General features: G+C 41.9%; 1 protein-coding gene across 20 annotated transcripts in view; it reads right to left on the bottom strand.

The window, feature by feature from the left end:
- The window catches only part of LOC107377831 (protein tyrosine phosphatase receptor type K), a 148950-nt gene that overhangs the window by 46433 nt on the left and 85017 nt on the right, over positions 1-17500 (bottom strand). For all 20 annotated transcript variants that reach the window (XM_015947708.3, XM_015947711.3, XM_015947710.3 and 17 more), the window contains 2 exons: positions 6351-6463; positions 6062-6242 (listed from right to left, as the gene is read on the bottom strand). In XM_015947708.3, the coding sequence (XP_015803194.1) occupies positions 6062-6242; positions 6351-6463 (294 nt within the window). The remainder of the gene's footprint in view (positions 1-6061; positions 6243-6350; positions 6464-17500) is intronic.

Genomic DNA, 17500 nt, shown 5'->3' with positions numbered 1-17500 from the left:
ACAGGATGTTTCTGTCCACATGAATTACTTTGATGACTGAATAAAATAAATTACATTACAGAAATCAGTAACATGCAGAATCTTCTGTTAAATATAAAAAAGGAACACTGAGGCAGAGCTGCTCTAAATTAATTAATAAAAAGGAGCTCTTGTGTTTATGCTGTCTTTAAAATGGTCTCGTTTCTTTGCATTATCAAGAAAGACAAACATATTATACACTAGTTTGGAGCAAGTAAGACATTATTTTACTTTGTTGGTGATAACCTACAATTTTATGTTCATAATCACTAAAGATGATTATTTTAACTGGGATGTTATGTCATCTTAGATCAGGGGTGTCAAACTCAAATTCACACTGGGCCAAAATGAAACTCTGGGACGAAGTTGCGGCAAAACTTAATATTTTTGCAAAAACTTATTTTTGCATTAACACTGAATGTGGAATAACCAAATTACACACGAGCAAGTCCATTTGAAATAAAACGCATCAGTGGTATTCATTACTTGTGGTATATTCAGCATTTTAAAAATCTATTCAGGATTTATGTTTTCTTGTTGTTTCTTAATTTTTCTTATTTTTTATTCTCCTTTTTTCTCCTGTAATAAGTGTCATCGCTGCTGTGACGTCTAGGTTTCCCCACTGAGGAACAATAAAGGGATTTTCTATTCTATTCATCTATCTGCAGCCTTTCCACTTCCTGTTTTTCTGTAGGTTAAATCTTTTCTCACGGGCCAACAACAAAATAAAAATATCATTTTATCTTAAATGAAAATGCAACATCTCACCTGTTAATTTTCATGTTTTGGAGCAGAAAAAGAGCATAAAACCTAAATATTTAAAGCTCAGTTTGCTCCACTGGTTTACTGTGATGCTCACCTGTTCCAGCCAGATACCTGCATCATGGGGCTGATCTGAGCTGAGGAGGAGACTCCTGTTGTTTTGTTCATCTTCATCATAATAATGACAACATTAGATGACAACAGCTGCTCACATAGGTTTGTGCTGATGAACATGTCTGAGCAGCTTGACCACGTTGTTGTGTGTCGGGGAGGAAAAACAACGACTACAGCAGCCACAGAGTCATGCTGGTTTGAGCGTGTTGCTGCTCGCTGGAGTTATATCAGCTCTGTCTGGAAGTTAGTTTGAAAATTTTCTCTTTCAGTTGTGAAAACATTACTGAGCGGTTAAAATCTCCGTTTCTGGGCTTCAACGTCGGCAAATAGCTGAGTAAATTCGGCGCTGAGTGAGAGGAGTGTTTAGTTTGTCCGAGACAGCGGAGCTGCAGACGCTGGAAAAAACACAAAGGAGGGGGCGCTTCGGCTCCGCGCTAATGCCGCAAAGCATCATGGGAGTTGTAGTCTTTGCGGTAAAATCGGCCATCAGGTGAGTTTTAATATATTTTTGATATTTATCTCGCGAGTCACATAAAAATGCTCTGTGGGCCAGATGTGGCCCGCGGAGCATTGTGTCTGACACATGTGTCTTAGATGAGTTGAACTGTCCAATTAGGGCAAATGTAGCATTTCCAACTCTTACAAGTTAGCTTCTGAAACACTGAATAAAAGTCTAAAGAGGGCACGAAAGTGGAATCTGTGAGTTTGTTACAGTGCTCCAAGCGATGTGTGTGTGTGTGTGTGTGTGTGTGTGTGTGTGTGTGTGTGTGTGTGTGTGTGTGTGTGTGTGTGTGTGTGTGTGTGTGTGTGTGTGTGTGTGTGTGTGTGTGTGTGTGTGTGTGGTGTGTGTGTGTGTGTGTGTGTGTGTGTGTGTGTGTGTGTGTGTGTTATATGCAGTACGGTGCAAGGTTCTAATGACATCTGTGCTCGTGTGTCTGAAAATGTCCAGTTTGTTCTTCACTAAATCTATGTGGTGCTGAGTTTGTCCAACATACGTGAAAATGTGCGCTTGCACATTTGTACTAGTGTGTGTTGTAGTGTGTGACTGTGGTTTTTGTGTGTGTAACCTGCCATGACCAAGAGGTTTCCGCAGAAAATACGGGATTTGGATTAAAAGCTACTTCATCATTTTCTCCAGTGACACAGACAGACACACACACACACACACTAGCCTTCACTTCAAGTTGATTATTTTTCCCCCTTCAGACAAGAGCAATACATCACCAAGAAGAGAATTGGAGACGAGTCGGAGTGGAGAGAACGATAGAGCGTAGAAATAGAAAACAGAGTAGAGAGGGAAACAGACGACAGAAGAAACAGAAAATGTAAAATATTTTCTCTTCTTTCTACTCAGAAAGTTGTTTTCCAGTTAAACGAGTCATATTTGAAGCACATATTGCCCGAGCGAGTGCGTTTCTGTGTCCTCGGTGTTCTATCAAATTAAATATCCAGAAAACTACAGGTGGTGGCATCAGACAGACATAACCAAACAGAGAAGGCAAAGGGATAATTAACATTTAAATAACATCTTCTGCCTCGTGCCTGTGTGGCTTTCGGTCTCATAACAAACATACCTAATAACACTCTAAAGGTGATTTACATTTGCATGTGAGTGGGAGCGGGCACGAAAATATGGCTTCAGAGATAAAAAAAAAAACCTGAATCGGAGGAGAGCGTTAATAACCATTTAGTGTCATTACCAGCTGATAACCATGCATGCTGCATTTTCCATTTCAACTAACCGGGTCCAGTTGGTGTGTTTATCATTCGAACATCGTGTTTCACACAAACAAAAAAGCCAACGGGTGTTTTAAAAGCAGCAAACGTAGTCAGCGTGGTAAAGCTAGAACAAGGTGCTGGTTAACTTTGACCCTGGGTCAACTCATAGGTCTACTTTTGGGGGTTGGGTCACCTTGTTATCGTACATTTGTGTGTGCAGAAGGAAGCCGTTTGCCACTGATCATTCTGTACTCACTTCTCCACGCCTCCAACACTCTCAAGGGCTCTTTTCAAATGTCAGGTTAACATCAGGCCATCAGGTGAGGCTGCAGGAGGTTGGAAAAGTTTCTCCTTTTACAGCAAAACTGTGTTCTTACTCCGGTCCAGGATATTCATGCACACATGATTAATGCAAACTAATATCATGCAATAATGTTGACTTTAAAGGTAAACTTTACTCGTGTTTTTAATACATCTGCAGTCGTCTCTAGCAGCTGTTAAATTGCTAAAGGCCACATAGTAATTTCATTAACTAGTGTATCCCTTAAAGCAGGATGGAGACGTGTTATGGCCCTTCCTCTCCTCAGTGATGCACCCCAGATCTTCATGGAGTCCAAGGTTTTCCCAAGAAAGACGAGACATGTTGTTCCCCTCAGAAAGTTGTGGGTCTGCATTGGTGTCTCCTATCCAAGTGCGGGAAACCTCCAGATGGATGCCACCTGGAGGCAGACGTCTAGATTGCCTTTTGATGCTGAATACCAGTGGCTCATTTCTGAACTATCCTCAGATAACTGAGTTTCTCAGCTGGTTGGCCATCATCTTCCCATGGAGGGAGATTATTTCAGCCAGAATTCAAACTTTAAAATTATAAGTTGTAATGTAATGTGTTTTCTGGGGAACAAAAGCTCTGGTGCGCCGGTTTGAGGACGAAGAAGTCAGCCGGAGGCGAAAGGAGCTTCAGATGACAGGATCTGGAGTCTTATTTCCTGATAATTGGACATCTCTGCTCTGATTGGCTAACAGCAACACAACTCTACCACTGACTCTGTTCGCTCACCAACGTTGATGTTTCATCTCCACTAATAACACAAGCCTGGATGAGTTCTGCTGTGTGGTGGAGTTGCTAATGCTAACAGTTAGCTTCTACTAGCTGAGACGTTCTCTGCTGTTTCCTGGATGCTAAACCAACAGCAGCCTTCCCCATCGTGAGTCAGGATGGGTGAGTCCATGAATGTTAGTGACAATGAGTTTCACCGTCTGTTTTCTATCAGAAGCTACTGCAGGACACAGGTGTATGAGACTATATTCATGTTCAGCCTGCATGAAACACTCAAGAGTTACTGATCATTTTCAAAAAATAATAAGTAAAAAACAGTTTCTCAGTGAACCGGCTCTTTTAAATAAGTGAATCTTGCTCGTGCCGTAGAAAGCTGGTGCCTATGTTGATTAGAGAGTAAATTGGCGCAGAATGTTAACCGTTTACAGCCATTAGAATGAGACTAAAGAAAATGAGGGATCTGGAAAAAGTACAACTCAAACAACTGCCTTAGCTAAAATCTGGGGTACGTTGTTTAAACATTCAACTTCAAAAATGCTTAAATGTGACGATCTGACTCGGAAATAAAGTAGATAATCTTTCATAATTTATATTTCCCCTAAGCCCCTCCCCTGGCGTCTACATCAAAACAAATCATTACGTGAGTCTAGAGCAGGGCTATTCAATCCCGGGTCTCCAGGGCCGGTATCCAGCACATTTTTGTGGTTCCTCTGCTCCAACACACATGTTTCAGTGGTTGAATCACCTGTGCAGCAGCTCATCAGGCTCTGCAGAAGCCTGTTAATCACCTGCTGACTGAAATTAGGTGTGTTGAAGCAGAGTTATAACTAAAATGTGCTGGACACTAGCCCTCCAGGCCAGGAATTGAATAGCCCTGGTCTAGAGCGTTGACCCGTCTACAAGAATGCACCCCAGTTCCCAGCATGCACTGTGAGGAAACACAGGCAGCTTAGCACGCTGACCTAGCATGAATGCTAACTTGACCTGCACTAAATAAATGTCAGTCTGTAAACTTCAAGATAGCTATGGAAGAGCCTGACTGCATTTAACTTTTGTTTACTGGAGCCAAGTGATTAGCATAGCGTTCAACTTAATTCTACACTAGACTCTTTTCTTAGCATGTTGTAGTGATAGCAGGGGTGTGTTAGCATCACTAACCGCCGTGGTGGGGCGACGGTGGCACAGGAGTTAAGTGCTCGCCCCATAATTGGAAGGTTGCAGGTTCGAGCCCCGCTCAATCTGTCGCTGTCGTTGTGTCCTTGGGCAAGACACTTAACCCACGTTGCCTGCTGGTGGTGGTCGGAGGGACCGGTGGCGCCAGTGCTCGGCAGCCTCGCCTCTGTCAGTGTGCCCCAGGGCAGCTGTGGCTACATCGTAGCTCATCCCGACCAGTGTGTGAATGACTGATTGTGTTGTAAAGCGCCTTGGGGGGGGGGGTTCCAGGACTCGAAGGCGCTATACAAATACAGGCCATTTACTAATGCCGGATTCCTGCAGGTTTTAGACGTTTCCCTGCTTGAACACTGCAGATTTGATTAAAACGAGTGATTAGCAGCTCCTGCAGGGCCCGATGGAGGCTGAGGAGATAAGGTTACAATCAAGTGATGCTTTTGATGCAGATGTGCTCCAGCTTGGATGAAGACGAGATTAATTTCCTCTTCCTGTTAAACAGGAAACGGTTCAATAAAACAAGTCTGTGACTTCCACTCTGTCAATAAACGAGAGGACACAAACCAGAACATTTCCCTCTCACACTCAGAGGTTGGCACACATCCGTCAGGCGTTGTAGTTATGAGTCTTCATCTCCTTCATTTTTATTCTCCAGTTTCATCATTTTCTCGCCTCTCGCTCTCTCGCCCTGCTCCTTTTTTCTCTTCTCGTTCTTTTCCTGCCTTATTGTTTTTCATCATTCCTCTGTTTTTCATTCAGGCTCATTGCTTTTATTTCTGTCTCTCTCTTTCATATCAACCTTTTTTCTTTGCCTGCGCCGTCTCTCTCTACCCCCCCCCCCCCCCCCCCAGGCTGGCTGTGTTTATATTTCAGTCGTTTATTTCTACAAATGTCAGACAGAGTTTCTGCCCTCCGTCTATTGATCCACAGAGAGCCAGAAAGATGAGGGCAGAGAGGGAAGGGGGAAAGGCGGCGAGTGGGAATGAAGCGGGGAGATGTATAGAGGGAGGAGTGGCAGCGGAGACAGAAGGAATGAGAGAAGAAAAGCGGGATAAAAGGTGTAGAAAAGCTCCAGAGTTGTAATCATAGATTTCTTTCAGATGACTGAGCATCCAGACTGATCCTTTCTTTCCAATTCTACTCCTGCATCTCAGCTCATTGTGCAAACATTTCTTCGTTTTACCTTTTCAGCCATATTTCACAGCAGCGCTGCTGTCTTACCTGCACACTTGGTGCGTGTGATGAGCGGTGGTCCCGCCTTGCCCGTGCCGCCCTCTCCTGGTCTAGTCAGCAACACTCGAATCTCGTACTCCGTGTCCGGATCCAGGTGCCACAGCTTGTAGTTGGGAGAATTCACAGCGTGGGTCTCTATCCAGCTGCCTGATGTCATCCGGTACTCAACCTGAAGTAAGCAAAAATGTTGTAAACCATTTTCAAGGGTCTGCTTGTAATCAGAAATCATTCACGTTCATGGACGATGTTCATCTTTGCCCTCTCACAGGTAACAGACCTCTTTGAGTATGATTGGTCCGTCACCAAATATGGAGTTAGCGTTGAGCTGAATCAGCAAGTATGTGGGTCCGACACCTAACAGCTGGGGTGGGGCGATAGGGTGTGGGGGCTCTGAGGAGAGAACGAGATGAAAGAGGGATTAAAAACGATAAAGCGTGATGCTATTGATCAATTTTATTTTTGTCGTCGGGCAGAATCATTTCTCATCATCATCATCATCATCATCATCATCATCATCATCATCAGTGATTAGTGACAGAATTACTACTACTAATATTTATCTGTGACAAACAACTAAGCTGTGTAAACAGCCTCATTTTTAATGTCTGGTAAAAACTAACACTGCATTTTATTTTGAAAAACAATGTCCTGAAGCGCTAATCATAGCTGTGATCCATACAATCAATTCTTTTTAGGGCCCGACCGATATGCTTTTTTTTTGGGACCGATACCGATTTAAAACTTTTAACAAAGGCTGATAGCCGATATAATGGCCGATAAATCTCCCTCACAAAAAAAAGAAATAAAAAATGTTCTTAAGCTTAAACCCTTCATTCTCTGCCTTTTTGATGCAAACTTGTTTCTCTCTTACACACCAAAGAACTGTCTCAATACTCACTAGGGTTTCCAAGTAATGCAAATGAGATTTATTTAGCAGATCTCAAAAACAGCAGAACACACAAACTCAGTCACAGCATAAATCTAACATTCAAGTTTTTTCTTGTAAACTTTGGTTTCCACAAATACATTTTAACTTAAAGGAATATTCCACCACTCAGTAAAATTGTGTCTTGTTAAGATTCCCCAGAGTTAGACAAGTCAGAAAAAGCATTTTATAACCAGCCCAATATGACCTGGCAGCAGTTGGTTTTCTTAGTTTAGCATAAAACTATGTAACTGAATTCACACACATTGTAGTGTTTTTATGTAGGTGAATGCAAGCCTTCCCTTCCATTGCTGTATGCTAAAACAACTGGTTACAAAATACTTTTTCTGACTTAGCCAACTCTGGGGAATCTAACAACACACACAAGTTTAGGGACAGAAGATCCCTATAAGAATATTAAAATAATAAAAATGCAGCAATAAATAAAATGTAATACTTGTGCTTTGCAACAAAGTAACACTCTGTGGAAGTTAACTTGGTGAACTTATTCACCCTGGACAGGAAATAATTGCATATAAGAAACATAAATAAGTAGGGATGCACCGATACGATACTGGTATCGGTATCTGTGCCGATACCAATACCAACACCAGTATCGGTATCGGTAAAAGTTAACCGATACCAATGCAGTTGCTTGAAAATGGCTTCACTGTAAATTGTCATTTCTGTTCACCTAATATTTTAGTTTTGTGATGATTTCCATTCATATATTTTACTTTTTATCTACCTCACAGTATTTTCCTGTTGAAAGCAGAGAAGAAAATAAAATCTGTATTCCAAATCATTGCATGTTTTTGTGTGGTGGAAGTATCGGTATCGGTATTCGGCATCGGCGAGCACCCAGATCCAAGTATCGGTATCGTATCGGTTTGGAAAAAAAAGAGGTATCGGTGCATCCCTATAAATAAGTATAAAAAAAGTTCCAAAACAATAATATGTGTTCAAAGTTCAAAGGAGTAGAGCCACACAACACGAGTTCATAAAGCTGGCGCCATCTGCTGGAAAGGTAGCGCAATATCGGCTGTCTTTTTGGCCGATAGCCGATACTGTTAATGATCCCAAAATCGGCCGATCGGGCCCTAGTTCTTTTTACCAAAGATTTTATTTTTGACTCCTTCTTTGTGACGGTGACTTGTCGCAAGATTTTGGGTTCTTCACTCGACAGAAAAAAAAACATCTTCAGCTTCTTATGGCAGTAGCTGGTCTCTGTGCTAGCAGCTAGTATAAAGGTTAGCAGCTAGCTTTTTAAGTTCAACAACACAAAAGCACATGATGAAGAATTTTTCTGCTGGCATCATGGCAGAGCCTGGAAGTAAAAGTGAAAGAGTAACGTCTTTGTAGGTGACGCAAAGAGCTAAAACCGGAGTGAATATCGGCGTGGCCTACACTAGTTGGAGGGAGCTAAAGGAGGCTACAAAATCATGGCCTGATTGTGACCTGGCTTTGTTGCTCATGTTAGTGTTAGCTTGTTAGTGTTAGCTACAGCATGCTGCTGCAGGGCTGTTTACGACAGTGTAGCTTTACAATGTAAGAAGTAGAAAGCTCAGATAACTGCATAAACATTCAAGGAGCAGAAGTAAAAAGTCAGCTAACAGATAAATACTCTGTAAAGAAGTATTTGTAGTGATGTAATGAATTACATCACAAGTTTGTTATTCTTTAAGACTGTAGGTGTATTCATAAGTATTCCGAGAATAAGTTGTGCTTGAATGCGCTCCAAGAACTCCTCCTCCAGTAAATCCTGATAAATCTGCATTGTAACCCGACGAGCCCGCTTATCCCTGCAACCGCTGCAGCATCCACCTACCAGCTCTGATTTGTGAGAATGATATTTACCCTTCACTCCCCAGTATGTCTGCAAAAAATCACTCTGCAGAGATTGGGGAGATCGGAGCCGAGACGCCAGGACTCTGGTTGGGATTTGTGGTCTACTTCACAGTTAAATTAGAACCGGGTTAATATAAAGAGAGACGCCCGAAGACCTCTGGTCATTGTTATCTTAGATTTATCGATGGGCAAGAACGGAGTAACAAGATAAATCTCACTGTGTGTGTGTGTGGACATAAACATAACAGTAATGGAATTATGATGGTCAGTCAGATCAAAGCAAATGGTTACAGATTTGTAGCCGACAACCATAAACCACGGCACACCGCAGATTCATCAAACATGAGAAATGCACACACAACCACATCAGTGTATTAATCACTCTCCACACAAATGTAGACACGGTCTCTCCAATATACAGCAGGTCGTATCGATTAATTCCTGGGACCCAAACAGGAAGCATCGTCGTCTTCAAAAGAAAAAAAACATTTTAACATATTTTTGTTTTGCTAACGTCAGTCACAAAACAAAGTGGCAACCATATTATCTAAATTAAAAACGTGTGCCGTTGTGATACGGTGTGTGTGTGTGTGTGTGTGTGTGTTTGTTCAATAGTAGTTATTTTTGCATTGTTGACGCCTTTTTTTCTTCGTGTGGATGCGTGTGCTGAATCTGGCTGTCAGGAGGCTCATGCTGGGAAGAGTCTGTTTAGCAACAGATGAAATAGTGAAGTTTGACAGCGCGCACACACACACACACACACACACACACACACACACACACACACACACACACACACACACACACACACACACACACACACACACACACACACACAGAGCTGAATTCAGATAATGAATGTTGAACCGACTTCAGAAAAACCAACGACGTCAACAACATGTCAGCTTGCAACACTATCAGATGAGCTAAGTAAACAACTTGATGATTGAGCAATGAGTAAAAAAAAACAAAGTAAAAACTCAGATGATTATTTCCAGAATAAAAAAAAACATTCAACCCAATAAAAACACTGTGTGTTGCATTTAAAAGCTTCTAGGTACATAATGCACGAATAAAAGTGAAATCTGGGTCATTAAGTAAAAATGAAACACGCGTAGGAACGATTTTATTTGTCATTTGCAGAGACAACCTAAAAAAACACATCATAAGTGATGTTATCCAAATATGTCATGTTGGGTTTGTTGTCACCATCCTTGTTTATTATTAATCACGTGTTCTGATCATTTCATCAGTTTTTGGGTCGAATGTAAATGACAAAAACAAAACAAATCAAAACTGGGACCCAACCCACATGTCTGATTCATTTCTGTTTAATGCCTTTCATTTGAAGATCTTTTGATGGATTTTCTTATTTAAGTTTAATGAAAAAGCAGAAAAGTTATTTATATAGAATACGACACAAACACAAGAAAAGACGAGAGAAAAGAGGGCAGGAAGACTTGCTCCCATGAGGCACGTTCTTCTTTGTTGACCATTGTCAGCAACCTTGTCAATAAAGTTTAGCTTACCCAAATTGCTGCTGACATCACCGGGAAACTTGCTGAAGGACACCTGACCTCACAGAAAAGTGTGTGTGTGTGTGTGTGTGTGTACATTATTGTTGCAACTGCAGTGGGTCTTCTGCAACGCCTCGAGCCCCACGTCACAATTACTTGAAAAAAATATATAAAAAAACAGCATTTGTGCTTTTAAGCACAAGATGTCCTAAAAAGTAGAAAAGCCACATCTGAAACCATCACAGGTCGAAGACATGAATTGAGTCCAGCTGTAGGTCTGATGCATGTGTTTGTTACTTGTGTGACAGTAATACTGCTAGAGATTTTTAGGCCATCAGTTGTGTGTAATGCAAGTTGGCATGATGTGTGTGTGTGTGTGTGTGTGTGTGTGTGTGTGTGTGTGTGTGTGTGTGTGTGTGTGTGTGTGTGTGTGTGTGTGTGTGTGAGTGTGAACCAGCGTGATGATGCACTCTGTCGCCGTAGGAACCAGGGGGCATGGCTCTATTAAAGCCCGTGTTTGACCAAACCCAAAGTGACAAATACGTACACACACACACACACACACACACACACACACACACACACACACACACACACACACACACACACACACACACACACACAAGAACACAGTTGGACTTCTCTTGTTATTTATTTACAATAAAACTTGTAATGGCAGCGCTCCTGCTTGCCATCATGCATCCATCTGGTGTTTGAAGCTTACGGCTACCGTTGTTTTTCCAAAGACTATGACACAGTGATTCAAATCGCCCTTTGAGTTTTTGACCCTTTTAACATCTTGGGTCCTTACCAAAAATTGGAGTTTCAAGTAAAGTCCCATTAAAGTCCCCTAGTCATCATCACACACTGGTGAAATTACATCTCTGCATCTGACCCATCCCAGTGGGAAGCGGAGAGCTGCAGCGGTGGCTGCGCTCAGGAACTATTTGGTGGTTTAACCTTCAAATCCAACCCCCTAAAGCTGAGTGTCAAGCAGGGAGGTTTTGGGTCACATTGTTAAAGTCGTCGGTATGACCAGACCGGGATTTGAACCTTGATCTCCCAGTCCAAGGGAGGATCCTCCATCACTAGGCCACTGACAAGGTGAGTACGGGGGTGTATTGGTGAGAAACGTATTTCACTTATTCTTGTAGACCCTGTTTGGTCCTGCCTTTGTATTTGTTGTCTGTTGTTGATTTATTGTGTACTGTTGTCCCTCCATTGACTACACCCCCATTGCACCCTTAATCTGCACTTCACCCAAGTCTGCAGCGATGTGGACCTCGGGCAAGGGAATTACCCACAAGTCACTGCTGTGGGAGAAATGGCTCAAGTTCCTTTTCTGAAAATATGTATTTTATAATCAAATTTGTTCATTTTAAGACGATTAGTTGATGCTTTCAATGTTTTAGACAAAGCAACAACGAAGTGAAATTTATTTCTAATAATTGGTTTGTTGTTTGTTTGAAAGTTGTTAATAAAGGTTTTTGAAAAAAGTTTCACAGCGACCAGCATCGCCGCAGGCAATGCTCCCAGTCTCAATTCGGCAATTATTTGCACACTTGTGTACTACACACTCGAACCCCACTGCACGAGCTAAGGTGCCACAAACATAATAAACGCTACTGCGCAACAGGAGGAATATCCCACTTCCCTTTTGCTGTCGAGGAACACTGCTCTGACTTATTATGGCACCCGGATCAACCATTCTGTCTGCCCTAACTGCCAGGGCAGGACAGGTAAAGGAAAAAGGCGTGGGTGTGTATTGGTAAGACTCTGGCATCACTATATGCATCACCATACAGGGGAGATATGATATTTCCCAATACTAAAATCCAGACGACTGATGTACTTCAGGCCAGGCGTTGTTCCGTCGGAATGAAGGCGGTAAAGATAGCTGCCACCTAGCAGTCATAGATTGAATTGCATCACACAAAAGAAATACGGTAAATGTTAGCTTATAAATGTTAGATAGAAAATTGACAATACTTTAAAAAATATATTCACCATCGTAATGCGATATATTGCGATATTTCAGTGTATCGATATCTTCCTGCACTCCTAATATGAACCAAAGAACGGGGTTGGCAGAAAGAGTTCCTTTAGTTCTTGAATTTCATGTTATGCATGGGTCTTAGCTGACAGCCTATCACATTTTATCTCAATATCGGTAAATTAGCTATGGGAGCCACTTTTTATGGGTTACCGTAAACCCTAAAAATTAATCAGTTTTAGATGAATGTCTAGAAATAATTTCCTGGAAATGTCGTAAGAAAAAGTCAAGCGGTTTATGAGATACTTAGCTAGCAAACCCACACGCGCTAAGGCCCTGTGAACACGTAGCCAGGTATCTATCCGACATAATGGATTTTTATAGCTTAGTCCGTTATCCACAATAAACAAACAGCACCAAAAACCATTCCGTCCTAAACCTACGACCAAGTGGGAGAATTGCAAATTCTCCTTTGTCGGCATTTGCTTGTGGACGTAAATAACTGAGATTTTAGGTTTCACTTGTGCTGAAACTGAAGCGTTTGCTTTACAGCCATGGGGAATACCTGGATAGATCTATTGATGAGTTTCAGCTTACCTTGTTTTCCAGTCAACATATTTTCTTCCATAAAACATCAAACACAATTCAAGTAAAGTAGTCAACGGATTACTTACAATGAACAAAAAACATTTCTGTGTAACAATCAACTGAAAATCTCATGTCCCAACCCTCAGGATCCCTCGTCACTGATCTGCCAACAAAATCTGTTTCCAATCTCTGATCCTGACAGCTTCCATGCCTGAAAATGGCCCATTTCTCTTCCACATGTTAGAAATGTCAGCAGACTAGGGACTTGAGTACCTACACTGAGGCTCACTTCTCTCAGCGGGCCACTTTTCAGGCTTAAACCCAGGTCCTACTGTCACATATCCATCCTTTACACAATGCAGACTGTTGCACATCCATGCACCATTTTCCCTCTAGTCCTAATTTCACTGTAATAAATATTAAAAATATTCTAAGTAAAAATGCTTCCAACGCATCTCAGCTGTGTCCATATTCATCAGCATCTTGTAGAAGGATCAAATCTTTAGTATGCACACTTTTCAATAAATAAAATAAACATATGTCTGCTTTTCTTTGATTTCTATCTGGCTCTCATTCCCATCTCATCCCCCATCTGATATTTGTGATTTCTAATAAATAAACATGAGGCTGCTGTCCTTCCACATGAATACAAGCAATCCCCGTTCCTTCACTGTGATACCTTCCTAACAACAAAATCTAGATCGCTGTTCACGATCTCCAGTAACCCTCAAACCCCTTTGATGGCTGTAACTCAAACCCAAAAATCCTGTTCTGCTCTGATCGAGTGTTTTTAAACCCAAGAGTTTTATATTTTATGCTTGTAGATCGCTTCTCTGTTCACGCTTAGACCGACGTGTCCTGCTGCGAGGACTCCTCACCTCTTTGACTCTTCGCCTTTTCCAAAAGATGTTACAGATAAATAAGCATGAGCTACTTATGTATTCATAGTGAATCAGCAAGATCCTACGAGAAAACACTGATTTTCTTGACCGAAACTTTATCTGAGACTCCGGCCTGGGGAGCGTTAGGGTAGCGGGGACAGCCGAGGCCTGACGGGGGGACCGGGGGAGAGCTTTATCATCTAGGAGACATCTTTAATATTCATATTCACGGCGCCGGCTTCAGCTTGGGTTTGTTCTTCCTGATTCTGCCATCTTCAGGCAGAATAATAAACATGACTCTGCTCTGCTGTTTACATATTCAGACACGTTCTCCATTCTGATATGGATATTCTGTGGATAATGAGCTGACTATTTACATTTAACTTTTCTGCACCATTCCCACTCCTCCCTTTGCCCTCACCCCCTCCCATGTCTCCCCCCTTTTTTCTGTCTCTCCCAGATCATTCCCTCCAAACTCCCCGTCTCCTTTACCTCCCTCCCCCTCACTGTGCACCCCCCTCCTCCGTCTCTCCCTGGGAGATGAATTGAGTATGTAAGCTACTGAAAGTGAATGAATAAAGCATCCCATCTCAAACACACTTTGGTGACACCTTATTAACCACATGTCAGATGCACATGACAGCCGAAGCCCACACATGCCGTTTCCATCGATGCACACACACACACACACACACACACACACACACACACACACACACACACACACACACGTTCAAACACAAATCTTAGACCTGCATAAGCCCACAGATATACCGTCCTCATTAATCTGTACTTGGTCAATTAATTTTTATTAATCTCAGACTCAGAGATTGTTTGTTTGATCGTTCGTGAAATCTGACATTTTAAAAGTTAAACAAGTAATAAAGTTACTCATAAATTGAAAACTGAGCCACAAAAAGCAAAATCAATATAGACTTCTGAAAGAAACCAACTATGTGTTGACTGTTTAAAGGAGCAACGTGTCAGTCATGTTGGACGGAAGGTTATACTGAAGCTAACGCTGCAGCACTGGTTTGTAATTTGACACCAGCCACTAAGAAGCTCCACAGCAAAGCAAAGCAGTTCCCCGCCAGGACAACAGAAGGCGTGGCGCTGTTCTGAGGTATCCTGTCATGCATCCGTCCAAGATGGTGCATTTACTATTGTGTTTGTTGTATTTCAGAAACTTCTAACACGGACAAATTAGTCCCTCGTTCTCCTCCACCTCCTTATGCGCTAGTCACCTCTAAGCTCACGTTTCCCATCATAATAAAATGGTTGCTGCATAACTTTTTACTCATCCAGTCACGGGTGAAAAAAATGTTCATATTTGTAGAGTTTTTCCGTGAGGTATTCTTCAGTCTGCTTGGTGTCTGCAGATATCTTCGGCCTGACGAACGCAGTGACCTGACCAATCACAAGCTTGCCTTCTCTCTCGTTTGACGCATTTTTAGAAAAGTGGGCTCGACTCCGTCCGTCCTTGTAGGGGCTCTCCGGCTGGCTCGCAAGGACAGATGATGGCGTTGCATGTCTCTGCACAGATGCAGAAGCATAAGCTAGGCTTTAGTTGTACTCTGGGTACGAAAAGCCCTGGTGCGCCTGTTTTAGGATCTAGAAGTGAGCCAGATCACAGCTGAGCTTCAGACGACAGGATCTGGAGTCTTACTTCCTGATATCTGGACACTTCTCCTCTGATTGGCCAACAGCAACACGACTCTAACACTGACTCTGTTTGCTCTGCAATGTTGATGTTTTATCTCCAAATATAACACAAGCCTGGAGGAGTTCTGCTGTGCGGTGGTGTTGCTAATAGGGTTGTCACGGTACTAAAATTTCAAACTCGATTCGATACTGGAAGAAAAAAAACTTGATACTCGATTTCGATACTTTTTAAAAACACCAATTTATTGAACAAGTTTATTCAAAAAATAACATTCCTCAATTTATATTGCAAAAATTAAATGTTAAGAATTAAGTGTGTAAAGTGCTTAAACCGTTCAAGTATCAGCATTTTTTTTAAACGTGCATACAAAAACTGGCGAAAGTTAACACTTTAATCATAAATTGTCTCACTATATATACACTATTTGAAGAGTGATGTTTTGCTGCTTAAACTCTGTTTAAGGTGCATTTTTGTCATAAGATGTAATGCCATATGTTTTGTTCTGTACTTTTGAACAACTCTGTTGGTCAATAAAGGGAGAAAACGAATTTCTCCATAGTAGGACAAAGGTACATCTACCGATAATCTTAATAAAAACAGATTGGCGCGCGGCAGTGACGTCATTAAAAGCGCCGGTTAATTAGCAGCAGCTAGTCTGTTCACGCCTAGAAATCCCAGACTCGCTCCAAACGAACAGGGGAATCATGTTAATGATTCCTAACAAAACCTTTCGACATGAAGATGTTTTGGTGCAGATAACGTCTTATTTCGAGGCTGCACCATGGGTGCCCGTCCGCACCCGTTATATGGATATACGCTGATGGTGATTCGCCGATGGATCTAAATACCCCGGGGAATCCAAGTAGCACCAAAGTTGTCAGCATGAGTAAACAAACGTACTGCATGCTAGAAATTAAGTCCGGGTTGCAATAAACGGGAGTTTTCCTTTAAGCACATAAGCGCGAATATACAACTACGTGTCAGACTTGGTATGCTAATTAAGTTGGGCTGTGAAGCGCCTCCCAAATTCGCTGTTTATGTTTTTGTTTATTTATTTGGCAGACAAAACTTGGATCGGAGACAACTTGCGTGGGAAATTGCAATGTAGCCATGCGGCGTCTTCTTCTTCTGTCTGGGAGGCGGAGGCTGCTTTACGGCATCTGGCTGTCGTGTGTGTCGGTGTACCTGAAGAAGGCTGTGTATAATAGTCCATAATATCGATACCACAGGGATGGAATATCTAATTTAGATACCACTTTTAGCATCGGTTTATATCTAGGTATCGATTTTTTTGACAACACTAGTTGCTAATGCTAATGGTTAGCTTCTACTAGCGGTTTCCTGGACGCTAAACCAACAACAGCCTTCCCCGTCGTGAGTCAAGATGGGTGAGTCCATGAATGTTAAGCGACAGTGTGATGTAGATCTGTCAATTTTCTAATCGTAGAGTTTCACCGTCTGTTTTCTATCAGAAGCTAATGCAGGAGATAAGTGTGGGAGACTATTTCATGTTCAACCTGCATGAAACACCCAGAGTGACCCGTTAAAATCAGAAATAAGATTTTATTTCAGTAAACCACACCTTTAATTAACAAGCTTGTGCAAAACTTTATGTGCTAAGAGTGAGTGAACCATTCCTTGAGAGGTGGATTATCGCTGCAGCACAGGGTCAAAGTGGGTAAGGTTCTGCACCAAGACGAATTTTTTAGACAAACTTAATCTTTCGTAGTTTGTTGGGACTGAAACCTTCACTTACTGATTAGGGTTAGGGTCTAAATAAAAAGGACCGTTGAGAAACCCGGAAACGTTTAATACACTTAAGCTCATTATGTCTTTTTTAATGATCATCATCAGTTGTTATGAAGTAATGTTGAAGGGAAAAGCTGTTTTTATCCCTACTAAACTTGACATGCTCAGATGTGTCACCAGGTGTGACATGTTTTTATCAGCTGTTTTTCTCTGCCTCTGAGGGACGACTGCAGCAGACAGTCGAAACACGTCAAGATAACAAC

This window comes from Nothobranchius furzeri, chromosome 2 (genome assembly GCF_043380555.1).
Source record: "Nothobranchius furzeri strain GRZ-AD chromosome 2, NfurGRZ-RIMD1, whole genome shotgun sequence".
Lineage (NCBI taxonomy): Eukaryota > Metazoa > Chordata > Actinopteri > Cyprinodontiformes > Nothobranchiidae > Nothobranchius > Nothobranchius furzeri.
The sequence above is the reverse complement of the archived record's forward strand: the minus strand, read 5'-3'. Positions and strand labels throughout refer to the sequence as shown.